Source organism: Psittacula echo (assembly GCF_963264785.1).
Source record: "Psittacula echo genome assembly, chromosome: 4".
Classification (NCBI taxonomy): domain Eukaryota; kingdom Metazoa; phylum Chordata; class Aves; order Psittaciformes; family Psittacidae; genus Psittacula; species Psittacula echo.
The window spans coordinates 80,385,265-80,409,919 of record NC_137738.1 but is presented as its reverse complement, the minus strand read 5'-3'; the positions used below and the strand labels follow the sequence as shown (position 1 = coordinate 80,409,919).

At 37.5% G+C, this 24,655-nt stretch overlaps 1 protein-coding gene across 1 annotated transcript in view; it reads right to left on the bottom strand.

Moving 5' to 3' along the window:
* EYS (eyes shut homolog) overlaps positions 1-24,655 on the bottom strand; it is a gene marked incomplete at its 5' end in the record, with an annotated part of 835,842 nt that overhangs the window by 270,518 nt on the left and 540,669 nt on the right. The window contains 2 exons of the mRNA XM_080615919.1: positions 1,570-1,661; positions 3,492-3,682. Coding sequence (XP_080472045.1) covers positions 1,570-1,661; positions 3,492-3,682 — 283 coding nt within the window. The remainder of the gene's footprint in view (positions 1-1,569; positions 1,662-3,491; positions 3,683-24,655) is intronic.

Genomic DNA, 24,655 nt, shown 5'->3' with positions numbered 1-24,655 from the left:
GTAATAATTGCTTACTAATTAGCCTGAATCCCAGAAATAGTATGTATTCCTTCTCTTTTAACAGCAAAAATCAATGTGGCTTATCTTACCTGAGCTGCCCTGAAATAATTTCCATTCTCTGCAAATGAAAGAAGATATCTTTTTCTTCCTTCCTTTTTAGGCTCAAATGGAACACCAGAAATAGAAATTGGGTTGTTTTTCTTGCCATAGGGTGATTTACGGATTGAAGTTATTTTCTGCTCAGTAGACTTGGGGGAAAATGCATAATAGGTGCACTTACACCATGGTAGCTAGTGCTACCTGAGTAATGTCAATGACATGGGAATTTTCATGCTTTGGCACTAGGGAAAGGTTGTTTTTCTCAAAGGCTCCTACAGTGCTTAGGGTTCAGGTATTCATTCATTTGTTATTTTCAGGATCTTAAATCTTCCTTAAAATTAACAACAAAGGAGTAACAATACAATTGTAATAGATTAAACTAGTTAACAGACTAAAGATTTTACGTCTCCAGTCCTTATACATTTCCTCTGTGTCACTTGTGATTTCAGAGAATTTGGTATTCTCCCACAGTCCTCTTTAATGGACTTTCAGAGTCCCCTGGTTGTTTAGTCATTATTTAGAAGCTGCTTAACGCCTTTATCATCCCTGCATCTCTTCTCTAAATAAACTTCCAATCACAATTTCTCCATTTTGATATTGACAGGGAGTCAAAACCAGAGAAATAAACAGAACTGCACATGTTACTCAAGATTCTAGACACTTTCATAGTGTCACAGAGACGTCTTCTACTCCTTCTTGGTCAGAGAGGAGCTTTTAGCTTCCATTAGGAAGGTTTGGTTTTATGTTGTTTACTTTTTGGGCAGTAAGCACAACTGCTGTGAATCATTGACATTTGTTCCTTGTGTTAGCTTGCACGTACTGTGTGGTTTGGAGCTTGAGCCTAGTTTACCATGCTAGGAAAAAAAACCAAAATAACAATGATGACATGCAGCAACAAACTGTGGTCCTTCTCACTGACTGCTCACTGCCACATCTGAGCAAGGCACAATACAAAACCCTACTACCTAACACATTTCTTCCTTTCTTTTTATGCTCCTTCAGTTGCAAGTGTTGTTACCTTTGCAGGAGTAATATATCCTCTTATGAGTTGCAAGTCAGCAGCAGCAAACTCATGGTGCTGCTTCTGCTTATATATTTTCCAAGATTTTTCTGTTAGTTACACTCTCATTAACAGAAATTCACATATTTCACCTATCCTGGACCTACTGTACAGTATCTTCCCTGACAGAATGTTTATATTTGCTATGGTACACGATTGCAGTGAGAATAAATTTATTTCCATTAAGCATATCAGTGATGTGATGAGCATCATCCAATGGTATTACAGGTTTAAACATTCTTTCCAAGTATGTGTTATAGTCCACGCTGTCATAACATGATTTTACTGCACATGTTCAGGTATCACTCCTAGTTAATGAGATACATTATCATTGGAATTTACTAACTATTCAACTTAGAAGATCTCTGAAGCAATTAGAAACACAGAAAACAGTAAGATAGAAAACTTACCTAATTTGCACTTCATACCAGTGTCCATCATCCACTCTAGCAGTTGTAGTGACGTTTTTGACTTCTGCTGCTTCATCACATAAAAACTGGTACTACAGAGTGGAAAAAATACTTTTATTATATAATTTCTAGCAATTAAACAGATACAGACCTCAAAACTTGAATTTAAAGATAACAAATGGTTTCATAAAACCCCAAAGGATGAAATGTCATTCAGTAAAACTAATGTTTCATTAAAGATCTGGATCAGGAAGTCTATTGCAACAAACATATACGAGCACACATATATGCTTCCTAGCCTGCATGAAAATGCTCTAATTTAAGTGTATTTGTACAATCACATATTACAGGCCTGATTTGCAAAGAAGTTGACCATCTACAACCCAGCTGAAATTAATGTTGGCCATGGGTGAATTTCACTTACCATTTTATGGCCTCCTTACACTTTCAAACACGTAATGTAGCATGGAGACATGAGCATTTTGGAACACCATTTAATTTCCTATACTAATGTGAACAAGCACTTGATTTCACGGTTTGTCTCCTTGTAATTGTAGCTTGATTGTGAGCTTAGAACCATTTGTTCATCGGGCTTTAAATCTACATTTAATTGATCAGCTTTGTGAATGATTAAGTGAATTCAATTAGTTTTAACATGGCACACTGGGATCTCTGAATAGATTTTTGTCAATTAAAGTACTTTCATATTTTATGATGCTTATGATATGCTAGAAAAATATTTTTCTGCATCATTACTTTACCATGAAAACAAGTAAGATGGACCTAAACCATCAACATTTTCTAAAGCTTGGATAATGTCCTGCACCGACTAATCCCATTTGTTGTGAATAAATGGGATTAGTCAAAATAGATAGTCAAAACAGAATAAAACACAGCAAATCAGAATATAATAAAATAAAGTAAAAGGTTTTTTCTCCTCCTGTTTATCTGCAATTTATATACCTTTTTAGTACGATCATGCTCTTTAAACATGAAGGCAAATATAACTAAAGCATGATGATCTTAACAGTCATTTCATAGCTTTTACAGAAGAATGTAATGGCAGCAAAACTTTCAGAAATTTTTAACAGGACGATGGAAGATCCATCATAAGAAAAGTAGTTTCGCTTTTAATAGCCCATTAGAGTGTCTTTGGTATTTGCCCATTTCTTCATAAAGCTCAAGCTTTATCTCTTCCTCAGAAAAGAAGGAATAATTTACTAAAGATAAAGATACACTGGGACACATGCTTTATTCCTTAAAGCTTATAAACAAATGTATTCCTATTCGGTTTGTCCATTAAAGCCAAGCAAATGTTTTGGGGACTTTTTGTGATCCTGTGAAACTGTGTACTAACATGATAGCTGAAATAAAAGGTTTCTAGTCAGAGCCACATGGTAACAGACACACTCTATTCCCTTTTACAGTAAATTTTCTTATGACAATTAACTCAGTTCCACAGCCTCCCTTATAACAATTTTAATGAACATGCATATGAGGAGGTCCAGTCAGCTTAAGCTTCAAATACTAAATAGAATACCTTAATTCATAGTGGTTGTAAAGACAAGTCTATCTTCTTTATTTTTGTCTTTTAATGTGTACTTTTTATATGACACATTCCAATTATGATCACTATTCAATTTTTCTCAAGCACCACATCTTGTGATTATATATTGATATATCTATATATATAGATATATAGATTATATATTGATATATATATGTGATTATATATTAATAATATTAGCCATGAATTTCTTGTAACAGATAGCAAGTTTAACAGCTATTTTCCTTAAAATACTAAAGAACGTCAAGACTCTCTGTAGCTCTATCTACCATCATCTACAGTAGAAAATAGAAAAAAAAAATTAACATTTTTACAGATCCTAGCTTTAATTCTCCTTCAGTGGGAGATGCCTTACCTGTAAGGTGCCATGTTTGATGAAAAGCTGAATTAAAAAATGTCCTATTGTTTCTGAGCTCTGTTCAATATACAGGAGGAGTCCATGTGGATTGTATGTTTTAAATTCCAAGCGGATGAAGTTTTGCATGTTCAAATGCAAGCCTTTAAATTCCAGGTAAGAATAACCATAGTAGTGAGCATAATTAAAATCTGTAAATAGAATTTTGATATAAGGATACAAACACATTTTTCTTCTTCACCCACTGTTTTCTTATTCTGCTAATGGTACCACAGATATAGGATGCTCTTTCACATTTGTCAAGGAAGCAGACATGAATCTGAAAATTTATATTAGTTTTCTTCTGTCAAAGACTTAACACTGAGACTTTATAAAACTAGACATATAGTTTTAGGTCAAATTATATTAAGCAGGCAACTAAGATCAATGCCTGAAAGCAAAGGTAATGAAGACAATAGCACCTGCTACATATCTAGAAGATTTGGCTCCCCATAAGGCAAGAATAGTCTTTTAAAAGTTAGGCATTCACAGTTTTTGATGCAAGAATAAACAAGTTTGAAGTCTTTGCAGAAACCACACAGTATGTAAAGGGAGGAAGACATTCCAAAACCTAGTGATGAAATTGACATCTCAATCAAATAAGTCAACTATTTCTGTCTAAAACAATAAATCTCATGTTAGAATGAAAGCTAAAAATTTCCCTTCTGACTACATCTAGCTTGTCTGTTTATCTAGATGCCTCCCAACCTCCAGCACCCTGTGCTATACCTGGCAAAGGAAAATGCAGTTCTTAATGGAAAAGGTATGTGAATACATGGCTGCAAGCACATCAGATGATAGAGGGGTACAATTTAAAGGGGCTTTCCTGCATCTTTTCCTCACCTCTCTTTTTTCCTTTTCCCTCTTCTTTATAATCTCTTCTCCTTCATTCCTTTTTTCCTTCCTTTTTATTTATTTTTTAATGTATTTTTTCTTCTTTCTTTTTTCTTAATTTCTCTTTTCTTCATTTTGTTTCTCTTTCTCTCTCTACATGTCTCCCTCCCTCTCCTTTTTATTTTCCCTTCCCTGCCCTGCCTTTGTTTCTTCCTTCCTTCCTTTTCTTTCCCTTTCCATCTTTTCTCTCTCTTCCACAAGGTGTGGTTTTACAGAAGAGCATTCAACATACACATGTTGTGGTTTAATCCCAGCCAGTAACTAAGCACCACGCAGATGCTCACTCACTGACCCTCTCTCCAGAGGGATGGGGAAGAGGATTAGTAGAGCAAAAGTGAGAAAACTCATGGGTTGAGTTAAAGACAATTCTATGGGAGAAGAAAGGAAGAAAATAATAATAATGATAGTAGTAAAATTAAAACAAGTGATGCACAATGCACAATGCGATTGTTCAATACCCAGACAGACCATCAGCAACAACCAGCCCCTCCCAGCTAACTCCCCTGAATTTATATGCTGAGCATGATGTCATTTGGTAGATGGAATAGCCCTTTGGTCAGTTGGGATCAGCTATCCCTGGTGTGTCCCTTCCCAACCTTTTGTGCACCCCCAGCCTACTCACTGGTGGGGTGGGGTGAGAGGCCTTGACTCTGTAAGTAATGCCTAGCAGTAATTTAAACACCTGTGAATTATTAACACTATTTCTTGTGCCCCTCCAGTCTTCTCGCTGGCAGGGCATGAGAGGCTGAAAAGTCCTTGAGTTAGTTGAAACACTACTTAGCAACAACTAAAACATCTGTGTATTGTCAGCATTATTTTCATATCAAATTCAAAACACAACATTATACCAGCTAGTATCCCAGCTGAAGCCAAGACAGCACGAGTACTCGTTCACACACAAATGCAGTCATGCACTTCTCAGGTATTTTTACTTGCTAATATTTAAACTGAGCCTCAGATCAGTACATTTATCTCCTCATAAGGAATTAAAAATGCATGTCCTCTTGCAAAAATGCAAAATGAAGGGCTTAGTTGTTTAATTTTAGCACAGCTATAGTGTTTTGATTTTTGCACAAGTAGAAAAATGCTTTAGTCTCACTTGAAGAATCACTCGGCATACAACTATTTGTTTAATCAACTTTATGAGACGGATAAAAATTTAAAAGAACATTAACAAGTCACGCATCTCGTTAAAAAAGTCAGTGCAACAATATGAATCTAGATACAATGTGCAACACATAAGTGTAGAATTCCATTTCGTTTGGCTCAAATTTCACTGAATCATCTACACAGGGACTCTGAGTATCTTTGAAGGTCACAGATCTGTTTCTATTTTCCAAAAATATGCAAAACTTTAATCTGTTCTGACACCAACTCCAGCAGTAAATACATTACTGCATATGCTTAAATTCTGAACATCAGTGATACTGGGGTAAATTGCAAACTCCTATATAAATTGCACTCCTATATATCACTGTGAGACTATGCTGAATTTTACCCTTTCACGACTTTTCAAAAAACTATTTACAAAGTCAGAGTCACTGTGGTCAAATCCCAAACAAAGCTCTTCTAACAAGTTCTCAGGAAGAGATGAGAAACAGAAAAAAATCAGTGATATATGCACACATACGACATGCAAGAAAACAAACCAAAAATTTCAAGCAATACCAATCAATGACTACTGATGCAAAAAAGATGACCATATAATTTTATATGTATTTATCATTAAAAACTCTGTTTTGAAATATAAGCCTGTATGTGTAAATTTCAGAAAACTCAAAACAAACAAATAAACAAACACAAAATTGCACAGAGAACTTCTTCCATTTTATTGACAGGGCAATTTCTCTAGGAAAGTGCAGACACTGCTTTAGAGGATTATCTCCAATCCCTAACCCTCATTTTTCTTCCTGAGCTCACCACTGAGCTCTAAGTCCTTCCCTTATTCCATTTGCCCCAAGTTGCCCCTGCACTTGGTTTTGCTTCTACAGAACCAGTCAGTTTTCTCCACACTCCTGAGACGCTGGTATCTAACCACCTCTTTTTCTTGACTCCATCTAGGAGATCAGCTTGGGTGAAAGACAGATAAGTTTCATGGAACTTCTCTTTCCTGAAACTCTGATTCCTTCTGTACGTTCTCAGGTTTTTGGAGGGTTTTTTCCTTTTGCATTGGTGTTTTGTTTTGGCTTGGTTTTTTGTATTGTTCTGCATATAATTAACTACACATGTGAGAACAGGTCAAAATTATGTCAGTTCTCTGCTGTTTTGCCAACACAAGGCATTTGAGCCCCTAGATCTCACAAGAATAAAATATCTAATTGAAAGGAGGAAAAGAAAGTGAGTGGGAGAACAAAGTGGTTTATTCATGGTTCTTGAGAGACTAACTCTGGTAACTGAGGGCAGACTGGATTATCTACTAAATTTCAAGAAAGAGCAAACAAGAAAAAGCTGGTGGCATCTACATTTAGCTTTCTATGTATAATTGCAATAAGTACACAGAGCACTGCAGTCAATAAATGTACTTTATTGTTGCTAACATCCATATCTTTTTATCTTCTTATGATGATAATGATGCTGCCTTGCAAGACAACACACTGCATTATTCTATGGATTTGAGGCCAATTTGGCTTCTTATAGGAAATATATTCATGGTGCTAAGCAGAAAGCTTTTTAAAAGAATCAGCTGCAGCAAAATTGCTGCAATTGCTCTGTGTCCATAAATATGGAAAAAGCTAATGAGAGAAAACACTGAGGAATATTTAGCAGACTCGAGGTTTTTGTGAAACCATGAAAACATGCTGCTTGAATCACAAATGGCTACATACCTTACCACAAAAGCTATTAACAAAACCCACTGCTGTGGCTTTATCCGTAAAAATTCTCACATCAGTCTCTTTTTATAGAACATAAGCTTTGCTTATAATCCTTTTACTACACTTACATGTAGCTTTTTCATTTGACCGCTAGAGTTGACTTCTTAGATTGCTATTTGTCCTAGAGCAGAGTGCTTATCATCACCCAAGCCTTCAGAAAAAAAAGAATAAAAAAGCTGAAGTTGTATTTTATCTTTCACTCTGAACATGTAGCACTCGCTTTCCAAAGAAACAGGAAAGCCCTTTGGCCTACAAAATCCTTTCAGTTGTAGCTCGCTCCCCTGTGTACATACAGCTCTCCTCTTTTTTCTGTTTACACGAATTCATTTTAATGTCAGAACGTTAAAAGGTTTGAGACTTAGCTGTAACAGTAAGCAAATACTCAGGCAGGTCTGCAACCCAGCTGACTGGCAAAGCTTCATTAACTCTTGCCAATACCTACCAGTTTTCCTCTGTTTCAACGAGTTTCCGCTGCAACAGCTTCAGAATGGAAGCCTTCAAATGTAAAACTTCTTGAGAGCTAGGCAACCGAAAGTGTTGTTTTTTAAAGGCAGGTAGAGACAACACAAACCTTTTAATATGCTTGTGAGCATATGCTCCTGTGGATGATGGAGCTTCTGTACCTTGATATTTCTAACACATACTCTGCAGTTTGCGTGCATTCAAGCACAGAGAAGATTATAATACTACTTTTCTTCTTTTATCTGCTATTCTTTTTTGTTATGTTACACCTCGGAACAAAACACTCCTGTTCGAGCTATCATTTCTCTTTTATGGACACATTTTTACATCATTTGCTATTCTTTTAACTAGCAATACATCACAAAATTCAAAGAGAAAGCATTATTGCCTGTGGGAAGATATGAACAATTAATTTGCTGTTTGGAAATTTTATTTATTTTTTTAGAAAGAAGGAACAGATCTCTTACAATAGTACAAAACTATGGTTATAAGAAAGTTATGTTTGTTTAAGACTGGGGAATGCCAAATGAAAAAATAGTTTTAGAAAAGCAAAATGAAAAGGTCAGAGCAAGGACTGCTTCACTGGGCTGGCTACAGACCCTTCCAGCCCAACTATTGACTTCCAATTGCTGCCACGGACCGGGCTCATGCGAAGAGTATGCAAGGAACAATGCTTTTCCTGGGACAGCCTGTAAGCTCCTACCATAAACAATGCTGTGGCTTCCTCACACTGGGTATTCACCCCTCCTTACCACCTTCCGTAAGCCTGGCTGGCACCCCAAAAATATAAGTAGTGGCCCAGTGCCCTGCCCCTCCAACAGCCACACCAATAACTTCCTTGTGGCTCCTTGCTGCTCCTTGCAGCTGGGTCTCTCAGCATGCTCTGGCTGCAGCACTGTGTTGTCAGGTGAGGGAGTTGCAGGTAGAGATGAGCATCCCACCATCAGAGAAGACAAGGGCGTTTGCAGAAATGTGTGCTTGAAGGAAGCTGAGCCGCACAAAGCATGGGAGCAGGCACAGCTGGAGACCATGGCCCCGTGAAGGGGCTGGCTGGCTCTTGAGATGGGGGAGACTGGAAAACTTGTGACCTCTGGTCAATCAGAAACTGCTCAGGGCACTTCTGAAGGCAAACAGGATATTTCAGGAGACCCCTCAGGGCCAGTTCAACTTAGAGCTTATGTCCACAAAAGTGAGCAAAGGCAAGTGGGACCATTCCTGGACTCCCTTTTGTGGGGTATGGAAGAACCAATCCACTAGTCCAAACTGATGTCTCTGGAGGCTTGCTGCCTGGCAGGGCCAGGATCTGGGATTTTGTAGCAGCCTCCTGTCTCGGGTGGTATACGCATGTAGGAGTGTTTCTTCTTTACTGAAAATATGCTGAAAGTACCTTAGCTTTCATGTTCCTTACTTTTCTATGTTTTATCTCCAAAAGCTGCGTTTCTTTGAGGTTTTAATGAGTCATGTCAATCATTCTCTTTTGCATTCTAAAATAAGATCAATCATTCCAGCAAGTGCTGCAGGACAGCCACAGCAAAATAATCTGTAGGTTTTATTCTTTAATCCCCTAAATACAGCAACATACTTCATACTTGTAATCAGCACTTTAAAGGTTTTAGTGTATTTTCAAATGAGTCTCATGGTCTTTGATATGTTTTATTTAGTCTTCCCACCTTGAAGACAGATCAGAACAATGGTCTTCAACCATTATTTCTATTTTGAGGTGCAGTGTTACCTCACTGTGATATGCCTCACCACGTAACATACCCTCAGTTGCAGTGAACCTATGTTTTATGCTGTCAGTCTGTGCTGCATGACTAGCAGAGAATTGTAGTTGTGTTTTTCTCTCAAAGTTGAGACGTTTTCTAATGTGGCATGCTAGACAACAATAAAATGTGGTTAACATCCAGAACTGTTGCCAGTGCAGCCCACAAGCAGCTTTCAAGCAAAGAAAAACAATGGTTATGAATAAACCCTCTTTACTGTTCCTTTGTCATGCTTACACAGAGCTACAGATTTGAGTAGACTGAAAAATTCTTCTGAAAGAAAAACACAGCTGTTTTAGAGCTCCTATAATTCACAATGTCTACACCTCTAGCCTAAACATATGCACACACACATATACAAACACCTACATAGAATCCATCTGCTTTAAAGGGTTGGAAAATCAGATCCTTAACCTCAGAAAACTCCTTCCCTCTTGCTGCCATTACTGTGCGTCTTTCCTCACACACGCAGCAATTGTGTCTGTTAATGCATGTTTTGATTCTTAACTCCTTCATGTTCAAAAGTCAATCTGCAATACTGTTGGTAATGAAATCTGCTCTTAGCCTCCCTGCTCACTCCATAAAGGAGGCAATTGGCTGCATTTTCTATTAATTTTCAGTTCTCGCCTCCATTCTGTTCAAGAGTTATAAAATACAGTTGGAAACAGCAACAACAGAAAAACAATACGTGAAAGGTTTTTTTTATTTTTTTTTCACCAAAGATACATATGCACACACAGCACAGATCTTTAGAAAGAAGAGAGGCATAAAAAAGACAAGAGAACAACAGATATAGATTGAAATTCAGAGATTTCTAATAACACAAATAGCAACATTCTGTAATCTAGACTGATTTTATGGGAAATGGAAGGAAAATCCATTTTTAAAAATGTAAATAATTTCTTTGTTTATTATTTATAGTATTTGGATACCGTGGCGAAAATGGGCATGAAACTTGTTTATATCCAAGGATAAGAAGAGATTATATTCACAGTAATAATTTTTTCTATATATTGAGATATAGATATATACAGGTATTACTTATCAAATTTCTTTGTATAAAATACATAGACCACACACCATGCTCCTGCAATGTGACCTTTCTCTACCACTGTTACTTGCCTGTGAGCAACACTTTAATTGCCAGTTTTACCTACTTACTTTCAGATGTTAAATTCCCTCTGACTCTTTTGCACTCAGACATCTATCAGGGCCCACTATAATAGTTTCCTGTGTTTAGCAAACCCTTTCTGGGGCCCTGTGCCGAAACACCTTTTGGTGTATTCCACTGATGCATAAATTAGACTGACAGAAATGTCTTCTCTAAAAACAAGACTACAGAAGATTGCTATTCAAGGCATGTCAACTGGCCCAACACACTTGAAAATCTTTACATTTCTCTTGTCTCTGCATTTATCACTAAGAAGGTCATACTAAATGATTCTCCTGCTACCACTACAGCTAAATTAATTCCACCAATAATTCAACCAGAAAATACAAGAGTGCTACATTATGGAAAAATTGCTAATATTGAGAAAAAGTCAATGTCCTGGGTTCAGCAGTAGCAATCATTTTTTCTTCTTCTTAGTAGCTGGTGCAGCGCTGTGTTTTTGACTTTTGGCCTGGGAACAGAGCTGATAACACCGATGTTTGGTCTGACCAAGGACTTTCTGAGTGTCATGCTCTGCCAGAGAGGAGGGGAAGCTGGGAGGAAGCAGAGACAGGACACCTGATCCAAACTAGCCAAAGAGGTATTCCATACCACAGCATGTCATGCCCAGGAGGTAACAGAGAGTTACCCGAAAGGGCTGGTTCACTGTGGGGTGGGGGCAAGGTATCGGTTGGTGAGGTGTTGTATTCTCTTCCCTTGTTATTTCCTTTATCATTATTATTATTGGTGGTAGCAGTAGTGGTTTTGTGTTATACTTTAGTTACTAAACTGTTCTTATCTCAACCCAACTGGGAGTTACATTCTTTTGATTCTCCTTCCCATCCCTTCAGGAGAGGGGGAAGAAAAGGGAGGGAGTGAGCGAGCGAGACTGCGTGGCTGACAGAGTTTAAACCACGACAGTCAGGATAAGATATATGCAATACGGCTTAACCAAGTGCAAGGTTTGTTAGAATGGAAGTGTAGTAACAACTGTGAAGCACTTGTTCTGTTGGGTTCTAATACTAAAACTACTTAAAATGCCTACAGATGAAGAAGAGCATGACAATCTTGACATTTTAAGCATTTCTGTTTTAACTTGATATTCTGCTCACTCATACATTGAAAAAGTATTTTTCTGTCTACAAATAAATACCCACAATTCCTTTTCTAGAAAATTCACGCATGCAGCAAGAGCAGTGAATGCTATATGCTTACGTATGTATTAGAGTGGAATAGCAGATATTATCTGATTTTTTTTTAAAAGTGCACATAAACAAGTAAATAAATTAATTACTGTACCTTTAAAAATAGTAATTCCAATACATCTATTTATACATATATCAACTGCAAAGAACTGAGAAGATGGTAAGTCTTAGCCTCTCCTTGAACTCAGGGAAAAGGAGAGCAGAGTCTTGTAGTAGTAGCTAATTTAAATTATAGGAGGCACCTGGAATGTAATTAGTGCAGGAAATTGTTTTATTATCATTAACATATAAATATTTCCTAAAACAGGACTCTGTTTCATGCTCAGGTGTGGAATTTAACATAAAATACACTGCATGACTGTATTAATTACAATATTAGCTTAGCAAGAGGAACTGAGACTTATGTGACTGTTGTCTGCCAGTCACACAAGAGAGTTTTCAACATGTATGCTAGCTCCACAATGTACAGGTGACAGAGAGAGGTGCTAAGTTTTGCTGCAATCACCAGGTGAGTAGAAGAGATTCTTTCACTGAAGATATAAAACCATACATATGTATATATACACACACATAAAAAAATCAGGAAAACCCTCAGCAGTGTGTGGTTCAGTTTCAGCTACAGCTTGTGTTGTTTTTTTCCTTTTTAAATGTACCATAAGGGACATAGAGAGGATCAAGTATTATTACAGCAGAACTCAGGAGCAGGTCTTTCCATGGGGATAATTTGGCCTGCTCTCAGAAGAACTTCACAAGCCTCACTAAAATCTTTCCCTTCTGCTACACTTTCTACAAAGTGCTGGCAACTGGCGTACAGCCAGCACGAAGCACAATGACATTGCTTGCAAGTTGATAACCCCCATGGTTAGAAAGCATTAGAGCCACCACTGGGAGAGAAGCAGGTGTATCCATAAGAAAAGCTTTTTCACTTCTAGTAATAAACCAACTTTCTATTTTCAGTCTCTTACAACTAGACTTCAAACAAACAGAACTGAACTAATTTTAACTTCTTATCAACTGTTTTAAAGATTATATCCAGTACCAATGGTCACAGCATGAAGTGCACATAGTATGCTTTAAAATGTCCTTTATAGTATTATAGGTTATTCCAGAAGGCATTTATCTCTCTGTTACTTGGAATGAATAATATAGATGTCTATGGAAAAATAATCAAAATCTTGCAATGCATTGCAAGAGCTGCACACAGAAAGCATAAGTTTTTAATTCTATAATGCAGGAAAAAATAGGTCAGTAATCATCCTTCCTCCATTAACTCCCAATACCAAATCAAACACTTAAGCAAGATTATTTTTTACTGGAAAAAAAACAAAACAAAACAAAAAATTCTTTTAAAATCCAGAGCAAAACAATATTTCTATCTGGCCAAATTCACTGGTAGAGGTTTCATACATTTTGTCGAGGATGCATGTACTGTATCTAGTTGTCTGGGTTAAGCAATAGCAGTCATTTTTCTCCCTTTCAGTAGCTGGTGCAGTGCTGTGTTTTTGACTTTCAGCCTGGGAACAGTGCTGATAACACCGATGTTTTTAGTTGCTGCTCAGTAATGTTTACTCTGATCAAGGACTTTCTGAGTGTCATGCTCTGCCAGAGAGGAGGGGAAGCTGGGAGGAAGCAGAGACAGGACACCTGACCCAAACTAGCCGAAGAGGTATTCCATACCATAGCACGCCATGCCCAGTATATAAACTGAGGGGAGCTACCCGGAAGGCCCAGATTGCTGCACAGGTCAGGCTGGGTATTGATCCGGGGGGTAGTGAACGCTTGCATTCTCTTCCTTTGTTATTTCCTTTATAATTATTGGTGGTAGCAGTAGTGGTTTTGTGTTATACCTTAGTTACTGAACTGTTCTTCTCTCAGCCCGTGGGAGTTACATTCTTTTGATTCTCCTCCCCATCCCTCCGGGAGTGGGGAGAGGAAGGGAGCGGGGAGTGAGTGAGTGGCTGCATAGTTCTGAGTTACCGGCTGGGTTTAAACCACGACAGTTCTTTGTGGCACCCAACATGGGGCATGAAGGGTTGAGATAACGACAGATTTGACTTGTGCACAGTGTACCCTGATGCCATCAAGCTGTCAAGGGGTGGAACCCATCTATATTTCTGGAGTGACAGGAGGATCCCAAGAGTTGACTGTACTGGAGGCTGAGATCAGCCTGACTGGGAGGAAATGGCAAAAGCACCCCATTGTGCCTGGTCCAGAGGCTCCATACATCCTCGGCATAGACTGCCTCAAGAGAGGGTACTTCAAAGACCCAAAAGGGTACCGATGGGCTTTTGGTATTGCTGCTTCGGAGACTGAGGAAAATGAACAGCTGTCCAGCTTGCCTGGTCTCTCAGAGGATCCTTCTGTTGTGGGGTTGCTGAAGGTCGAAGAACAACAAGTGCCAATCACGACCACAACAGTGCACCGGCGGCAGTATCGCACCAACCGAGACTCCCTGATTCCCATCCATAAGCTGATCCGTAGACTGGAGAGCCAAGGAGTGATCAGCAGGACCCGCTCACCCTTTAATAGCCCCATATGGCCAGTGCAAAAGTCTAATGGAGAGTGGAGACTAACAGTAGACTATCGTGGCCTGAATGAAGTCACACCACCATTGAGTGCTGCCGTACCGGACATGCTAGAACTTCAGTATGAACTGGAGTCAAAGGCAGCCAAGTAGTATGCCACGACTGATATTGCCAATGCATTCTTCTCAATTCCTTTGGCAGCGGAGTGCAGGCCACAGTTTGCTTTTACTTGGAGGGGCGTCCAGTACACTTGGAACCGACTGCCCCAAGGGTGGAAACACAGCCCTACCATCTGCCATGGACTGATCCAGAATGCACTGGAACAGGGGCAAGCTCCAGAACACCTGCAATACATTGATGACATTATTGTGTGGGGTGATACAGCGGAAGGAGTTTTTGAGAAAGGTAGGAAAATAATCCAAAACCTGTTGAAAGCTGGTTTTGCCATAAAAGGGAGTAAGGTCAAGGGACCTGCAAGGAGATTCAATTTTTGGGAATAAAATGGCAAGATGGACATTGCCAGATCCCCACAGATGTGATCAACAAAATAACAGCAATGTCTCCAGCAACTAATAAGAAAGAAACACAAGCTTTCTTGGGTGCTGTGGGGTTCTGAAGAATGCACATCCCAAATTACAGTTCGATTGTAAGCCTTCCCTATCATGTGACCCGGAAGAAGAATGATTTTAAATGGGGCCCTGAACAACAACAAGCCTTTGAGCAAATTAAACATGAGATAGTTCATGCAGTAGCCCTTGGACCAGTCCGGAATGGGCCAGATATAAAAAATGTACTGTACACCGCAGCTGGGGAGAATGGTCCTACCTGGAGCCTCTGGCAGAAAGCTCCAGGGGAGACTCGAGGTTGACCCCTTGGCTTTTGGAGTTGGGGATACAAAGGATCTGAGGCTAGCTATACCCCAACTGAAAAAGAGATACTGGCAGCCTATGAAGGGGTTCGAGCTGCTTCAGAAGTGATCAGCACTGAAGCTACTCCTGGCACCCGGTTGCCTGTGCTGGGCTGGATGTTCAAAGGCAGGGTCTCCTCTACACATCACACAACCGGCTGGGCTTAAACCACTACATTAGTGTAGCAGGATAATGGAACTCTCTGTGAATAATTTGTTCTTGTTTCAGATCCAAATCTTCACAGATCCAACATTTTGATTTAGCTGAAATTAACGTGAGTTGCTTAGCACTACACTGCTCTGGGAGAGGTGATATTTAGGTGATTTACTGACAAGTATTCTCGAGAGTGTGCTTTTTCAGTGTAAGGTTATTGGGAAAATTCTTGTTAAGTCCTAAGATTAAAAGTGTGGTCATTCTGAAAGACATCTCTCCCCAGTTACTGATGAAATATTGTGGCAAGATAGCATTGTAAGATAAGCTACGCTTGTTCTTCATGATTTATAGTAAATTTTACCTATTAATGGCACACTGACTAAAATGACAGCTAAATTTTACCTGTTCTGTATTTATAAGTAAGTATGTTGTATTTACCGCAGTTGCAACTTTGCATAAGCCTGTATTTGCCCAATGAGTTGCAGTTAAATCAGACAAATGCATGTCTCTACTATGCCTTGTTTTGGTCATGGTTATGTATGCCAGCTCTCAGTGACGGCAAACCTGTTAGTGGGCAGGTACATCAGCTGCAGAATCTGTCTTTATCCTGGACATATGGAACCTGAAAACAGCCTCAACTGAGCTGCACCTTCAGACATGGACAGGATTCACAGTAATACCTTATCAAACTGTCTTTTAGAAATAGGGCTGATGCTATTGATCCTAACAGCAGAGCTATGATACCCTGAAATAACACCTTGATTCACTTCTGGTGAATTTGCCTCTTTCAACTAGTATCTTACACATAGCATTATCTTCACTCTGTCTGCATCTCTCTGCTTTCCTTTCCCCCAAAGTACTTTGTAGTGTAAATATACTAAATCATTAGTTAAGAGCATGGTAAACCTTATTTCTACTCCCTTCATCTTAAGTCAATTATTAGAAGCCTGCAGGCTGTCTTGTGTACTGGTATGCATTTTATTCTCCCTTAATGAATGAAGAGCTGCATGCATGCAAAGCATCAACAAAAAAACCACAAAAAAAAAAACCCTGAGTGAATTTTAATAGTACTCATTATGCACAATATTAACTTCCTAGATGATGTCCAATAAAGGAGGTGTAACATGGATGCACACAATATACAATTTTCTGTTTCACTTTCTGAATCACCGTGGTCTAGGGTCTGCTAATGTTATCAAGTACTACAGAAACAAGGCTGCTGTGAATATTTCACAATATAAATAAGGAATGAATCATTAATAACATAGTAGTCCAGCATTACACCATATAAAACTCAGTGAATATTTTGAAAGACACACAAATTAAACTGATTAAAAACATGATCAGGAAATTTAGTAGGTAGCTTTTATGACACATAAGCTACTGGAGAAAAACAAAACTCAAAACCTAAAGTAGATGGTTCATAAATTATATCATGAGAGATGTACATTATAATAAATAGTCCCAGCTGCTTTCCTTCCTGTTTTGTACGTGCTGTAGTCACTTGCAACATATAAATGCAAAATTCTGCTGTGGTAGCTTTTCAATAAGGGAACTTGGCAGCTGAAAGGATGGGGAAGATTCTGAATGACAGTGCTGCTTAGGTAATTTATTTCAAAATATAAATTTAAAGTAATTTCTGTGCTGTAAAATTGTTATACATTTGGAGTGTTAGTGTAAGCACTGCAGAATAATTTTCCCTGTGTAGAACTTAAGAGCACAAAAAGGTTTCACACAAATTTTCTGTAGCATAAATTTTACATGAATCATGCAGAAAATATTAGTGTTCAGACACGGGCCATCTTCCAAAATAATGTATGGAATTTGTCTGTGTAATGAAAAATGAGAAACTTCTTATTGTTGAACTTGTGTTTATACATGTGTAAATATATGTTTTAATAGTGCTTAGCTCTCGTATCTTTGATTTAGATGCAGTTTGGACTTTGAAGAAAGTACACGGTGGTCTGTAGACAAGAATTTGTGAAAAGTTTCCCACTTCTGGTCATTATATTAAGTTAAACAGAAAGCTAACTGTCGTGGTGTAAATGGGCTTAAACCATGACACTAACTTAAAACCTAACTGAGGGAACATGTCTGGAAGATAAATGGCTTACAAATGCTAGCTAGTTAGCAATCAGGGCTGCAAAACAAGTAAGTTACCCATATACCTTTAGTTTTGAAGGGAAAAAAAAATGTAAATAGGTAAAGATGTCTGCTATCAAGATTACACCAACAATTAAGGTAGCAAGAAAGAGGATTTTTGCTTCTGCAAAACCCATGTGAAACAGATAATATTTTAATATGCTACAAAGGCATGTATTTATATATGAAATTTTTCCAACAGGGCTCAGAAATTAAGATGACAACAGAAGCTGGAAACGCTGATCAAATTTAGAATAGATCCAAAGACAAAAATGTTGCTAGAGCACCAAATGCCAAAGACAAGAAAAGAAAGGAAATGTACAGTTATTTATGTTTGAGACACATTCTGAAGCTCAACATGACTTCAAAATTAGTGTCAATGAAAAGGATCACTTAGCCAGTGGCTGGGTTATATAATTTGTCCTTACAAAAGCTGGATAGGAGCTTCATATCACATTTTCTTCCTGTTCAGTCAATGGAGAAGTATGACCAGTGGGAAGTTCACCCATCCCAAGGCAACTTTCTAAAAGAATAGAAAAAAACCTCTGCAAAGGCATCTTTTTCCACTACTGAAAGATCCCAGATCACCACCTTCTGCTGGTCATTTGGAGAATTACTAGTATGTATATGGAAAATGACTTGCCCAAGAAAACAGCTGGAGTTTTTGTTTGGTTTTATAAATCTCTGTGCATCCAAGTAGCAGGGCTACTAGAACTGCAGTCTGCTTTAGGAAGGGCCCCTTACTGTTATGAGTTTGGATTGACCAGATGTCTATAACATCAGGTCATGAACTTCTTAATAGACCTGCCTTCTTTTAAAATAAAAATTGGATATCAAGAAGCTGGTTGCCAAAGAATCACTGTTTCAAATTTATACTTATTCCTTAGAAGCCTTTACACAATTTTCTGACTGTAATTGTTTATATTGCTGAAATTATATTAAGTAGGAGTAAAATTAGTGTATTTTCTACATCTTGTGAATACCACTAGTATTTGAAACAGTCTGTATATTTATCTTCTCATTAGAAAATTAAAAAAAATCTTTGTAAACAGAGTGAATGTAAAGCACCATCTTACCTGCTTCTGTTATCTCCAGCAATAAAGACAGAAATATCTGAGGATTTGAGGAAGGACTGAGGAACAAAATTACAATTTGTACGGGAGCTGGAAATACTCTTATTTCACAGCCAGGCCCACACACAATTCTTAGTTGTTCTGTTACTCAGTTCTCTGCCTAATCTGGTAATATGCCAAGCACTTCCATCTAAATGTATTTGTTGCCTCTCACAGAAATCTAAAACCTCACTACTGGTAAGCCCAGTGTTCACCTGCCCTATATAAAATACCACTTAAGAAAAAAAATGTTGCCCAATATGCCTCTAAGTAAACATAACTCAGGAAAATCAAGCTACAAATAGTGGCTTATGCTTATATGCCACATAGCAGCAGTCACTGAGGAATTCTTGACAAACAGTGGATTGTGTTTTGATCAAAACAATGAGAAAAAAACCCTGCAAAAATAGATTACTATTTGGGAGCTAGAGCACATTGTATTTTATTTCTTTAGAATGCTAGACATGATAAGATAAGGATGGAAAAAACCCTTAGGTACACCAAATAAAATTTGAAAAATAAAAATAAAAAATAAAAATTATAATCTTGGGTATGATGACATTTCATTTATCCGATTCTGCTTAAAATTCTCTCCAAAATGCTAGCTTGATTTAATAGAATGGTTAGGCATGAAATGCGAGCAATTTGAAACAACTATTTTCAGATACAAAAAAATACAAAAGCTGACTGTTACATATATTTGTATGATAGGTTTTTCACAAAAAACATTAATGTGACAATCACTTGGTTAAAAAGAAACACTGCAGGATTTCAAATTTGTTATTTTCAATTGTTAATACATCAAAAGTAACAAGATAGTTGCAGCGCATTTTGTGACAACAGGAGTGAGTACTTCACACCCTTTTTGAAGAACAGTCATTAATGGAAACCAGAAAAAGCCCGAAATACAAAGGCCTTGTCCTGAAAACTAGTGTTAGGTCAGCACATATAGATTTAGAGTGTAGCATGGCAGTATGCAATCCTTGAATTATGAATGGTCTTTCCAGGGTTAGAGAAATATTGAAAGCACTCATTCTAACTATTGTTGATGTCATTCACTGTGTCTTCTTTAACTGGTTTGTAAAGGTCATACACTTCTTTCTCTTCATGGGATAAAAAATTTGTATACAATTTGGTTATGCTAAGTGAAATTTCAGGCTAGCAAATAATGACTATGCTTAACATCCCCAAGTGAATTTCTTAATTTCTATATTATAAGGAAATATTGGGGAAATACAAAAAAAAACCCAAAAAACAACAAAAAACCCCAACTCAAAAACCAACCAAACAAAAAAACCCCACATAAATCATCCCCCCCCCAAAAAAAAAAAAAAAAACCAACCCAAAAAACCAAACCACATAGAAAAGAGAAAGCGCATTGAGCAATTAAGGACATATAAGATCTAATCAATGCTTTTTATAGCCTGCCCCAAAATTTTTATTTTTAAACTGAATACCTTTAAATGTTTTAACCCTAAGTGATCCAAAACAGCAGAAATTTGTCTTATGTCTTTCAAATATTCAAATTCAAGGTTACATGAAAATAAAATGTCAGTATTACCAATTGTTAGTATTAAAAATATCATTTTCAAGAATATGAAAATTCATAATTTTGTCATGAAGCTTTTCCGTCTCCATAGGTACAAGTTCTATCGACTTGCTAAGGACAGAACCAAAATTGGCCTCACGTTTAAAACTTGGCTGTTGTAAAGGTCTAATGAGGATTAACTTCTTACTGTAAAGGAAATAATAAAAAAAGCATTAAACTAATCAGCACACTGAGCTTTGTCCGCAGCTTTAAGCTCTAAGGACTTAAAATCAGCTCCCTTATTTAAAGTACAAAGCAGGCTTCTCCACCCATAAGGAGCATAGTGCTAAGCCCTCTGAAGGAATGAGCAGCATTTTCTTCTCTTATATGAACAGTAGACATGACAACAATTTACACATACACACACATTACAACCAAGGAAGAGTCGTATATATTAGAAAACCCCCCTGCTTGAAGAGGTTTAACCTACAGCTCTCATCTTCCTTGGGACAGTTATAGATCATATTCATGTGTTAATAATATCATTCTTCAGAAATGAATTGAAAATCCATTGGGACAGACAAAAGGAGGGAGATGTCCAACACTTCTAGCTGTAGCCTAGTTAAAAAGGCTGTCACCTGGCTAGAAGTCTGAGAGGATTAAACCTCTTATCTGGTCTGAAAAAGGTATAATTATATATATTGGGCTTGAAATAATCAAAGACAATTTAAAAATAGGTATCTAAAAATTCAGTTTGCTGAATAATGAACATTCTGCTTTTGGTTTTTTTACATAATTCAGGGAATTACTGATTGAGCACCATCTCCACCAGAGTGATCATGCCCAAATCCTTATACTGTGGCTTTCTAGCCACCTGAAATGGGATCAAGAGCTACACAGTACTTGGAAAACTGATAGTTTTCAAACTATAATCCACAACCTGTATACAAAGCAGGAACCTATCTAATGCTAGATAATAGAAACTAGGGAAGGTAGTGTCTGGGACTTTGACCACTCCTCAGCTGCCTGGTGTCTGATTAAGCAGATCCATCCACCTGGAAGCTGAAGGCCAGAATTTTCTGCTGTGCACCGACATGCACAATTGTACTTTCAAAGAATTAAACAGAGATCATTATTTTCCCTTACAGCAGTACCACAGAGGTGATGGTAGTTCCAGTGTTCATTCTTTATGCTACAAAGCAATTATTACAACATTCAGCCAGTGGGAGAAGCAGGTTCATTTTTGGCTCTGTCTAGTACTCAATATTTGTATCTTCTATATATTAGCAAATGTCCTAGCAACTAGAAAGCTAGTTCAGAGGGCATTTTGGCCCCCAGAATGGCAAAACTCATGAAAAGCATAAGAGAGGAGGAAAGTATAGATGATAAAAATGCATTTATCTGAGAGCAAGCAGACACAGTATGATTAGGATTTGCTTTATAGTGTGTGGAGAGAGGGGTACTCCTATAACACGATTTACCTGAATAATTTTAGATGCATTCCTTGAGATGAATTACACCCTAAACCCATCTATTTCTCTGCATAAAGACAGTTGAGTGTCAAATTGCCACAGGCAAAAAAGAAAATGCCATTTATATGGTGCCATGAAATCTGTGTTTTAAAGGTCTCTTATCATATACTACCCAATTAATACAGAAATGCCTCATAAATTTAATTAAAATAGTTATGAAATGAAGTCTTCCTAGTATCTTTTCCTTTTCTTTGCTGTTATTTGCTCTCATCTTTCCTGTTTCCTGCTGGGTCCTAAGCTTGACTTTTTGGTCTTCCCAAGAGTGATGGGGGTGAGAGTTTGTAAGGGGGGGTCACAGTGAGATGTCAGCACCTGAGGATGCTGACAGAAAGTGTTATGTTTCTTTCTCCTCAGGCCTGTGCTCTGTTTTGGGTTCTTTCTATACATTTCCCTGTCAGAGCCCGTTTCCTTCTCTCAAGCTGCTAGCTGCAGCTCCCCAGCCCTGCCAGCCTCAGGCACACAAAAGGCTGTGTTTTGCCAGGCAGTGACAGGCAGGAGGTCTGTGCCCCTCCCCTCCCCCCCCGGGGGCCATCCCCAGAGCAGAAGTTGGAGCAGGGGAGGTGGCAGTCAAGGGCCCAGTGCAGAGGTTAAACCAGTAACATGGTGAGGCTGAGCCTCTAGGGTTGGCACACATCCCCTTGCTGAGAGTAGACATCGTATTTACTGGGTTGCAATAGTTATCTAGTTCTCATATCATTATCATCATAAATCTCCAAAGTTAAGTATGATGAAGTCTATCTTTTGTGTTTTGCTAAGAACAAACTCCGAACTATTAATGATCAAATGCAAGACAAAGAATACCTATTGCAAATTAAGTCAGTCAAGCTGACTTTGCTGATGTGATCAAAAATTACTTTGTATGTCCTTGAAAACAGGGGACAAAAAGAAAAGGAGCAGGGTAGAGCAATGTTGGCACTAAAATTGCTAGTTGGTAAAAACAACTCTATATATACCTGCAAGATTCTGAGAAGTATCTATTCACTCATGTGCAGAAGTAAGAGAAGTTCAATTAATTGAATGAAATCTTTACCTTTATCTTCTCTCACAGTTCCCCCAAATCCCCTAATCTCTAAGAGAAGGAAGTTTCAAATTCAAGGAATGTGAGATGACTCCAAGTTCAATGAACTTAAAAATTAAACACTATTTTTTTTTAGATAAAACAAAGAAGTAACTGCTGCATTTATGGACACTGAATTAACGAATTTAATACCCAATTTGTCTCTCATATTCATTCAGTACATCCCTACTGATGTTATTGCACTGATCCCCAACATGCATTTCTTTTCTGCTGTTTATTTAGAAGCCATCAGAAACACTAAACTGAGTACTTGCATTTTCATTAGGAAAAGTCCTGGTTTTTTATGCTCAACTGAAAGGATAGAGAAAGGGATATCACATCAGGATTTTACTGATCACTGAGTTGTTTCTGGTCCTAATTTCTGCTAATCTAGAAAGTAACAATATCTGGTAAAACTTAATCCATCAGTGATTCCAAACAGAAGCCTGTAACATTACTGAACCAGAACAAAAGGGAAGACGGCTCATATTCTCTGAAAAATAATCTATTACAGGAATGTTTCTTGCACCCTCTCATTTACTGAGCAGGTCCTTAAAATTTTATGAAATGAACAAAGCAGGTTTTTTAAAGCCTTGAGAGGCTGTTTGCTTTTCATTTATCAGAACCAAGTGGAATGTGTCTAGAACCTGCAGTCTATTAAATACATATGTTTTTTAAATTGCTAGTAAAGCCAAGGTAACAAAAAAGGTCACAAAACCCTTATATCTCTAGTTAGTTACCATTTTATTTGGTTACCATGATGTTTGGTGTGGTTTTAAGTCTTCTGTTTCCAAATGTGGTGATTAATCATGAGTTTTAAAGACACATTCATGTCAAGAAAGAAAAAAAAAATATATTTTTAACTACTAGAAATATTACAATAAGAACAGTTGTTATTCTGAAGCCATGTTTCTTAGGCTTTCTATTATACAGCAATTTGAATTCAAAGTAAATCAAAGCCACATCTATTTTATTTTTTTAATTTCCTCGTCTCTACTGGAAGGAATTCCACTTCAGATGCATCCATAGATTAATAAAGAAAAAGGGTTACATTAAGGTTAATTCCAAGCTAGCAGAAAATTCAAGAAACCACCTATTGTGTATTTTGACTGTATTTGACTTAGTGTTGCAAAATATTTTTCAGCTGGGCCAAATCTCCCACAAGAATAGCTCAGAGACTTCAGCATGGTAAGTCCCAGACTCCAGCTGTGTTTTGATCTCAGATATGACTCTTAGTAGAAATTCAATTTAAATCAAAACATATTCTGATTAATCGGTCTCTTTTAGTTTGTGTAAGTGAACAGATGTACTTTTATATTATAAAAAAATAGCAGCCTTCTATAACTGTTTAGTGTTGACTCTAAATATTTTACATCCTACAAAGAAGAAAGGGTACATATCAAACTAATTTTATAAATATTTTTCTATCTTTATCTATTTCTTAGTTCCTGACAGAAAGACAATGCCTTAAAAATTTCATATTTATAATACCTAACAAAATTAAACTACATCATACAAGCCTGTTGTCATTTGTCTTCTGCTGCTCTTAAGACTTCTTCTGGCAAAGGTTGCCTCTGGAATATTTTGGTAATAATTCACACACATTTTCAGTACAGATAATCTGTGTTGTTGAGGAGAACCATAATATCAACCAAATTTAAGATAATGAATTTTTTCACAATTAATTTTAAAGCAAGAAAAAATACCGTAGTAGTTCATATTGAACACATGTAACAAAACTGCTGTAGTTGCTTGGCAACCAGGATCAGACTTTTTGGAGAAAAACAAATACCTACAGCAATCTATAGAGATTTGCCTATA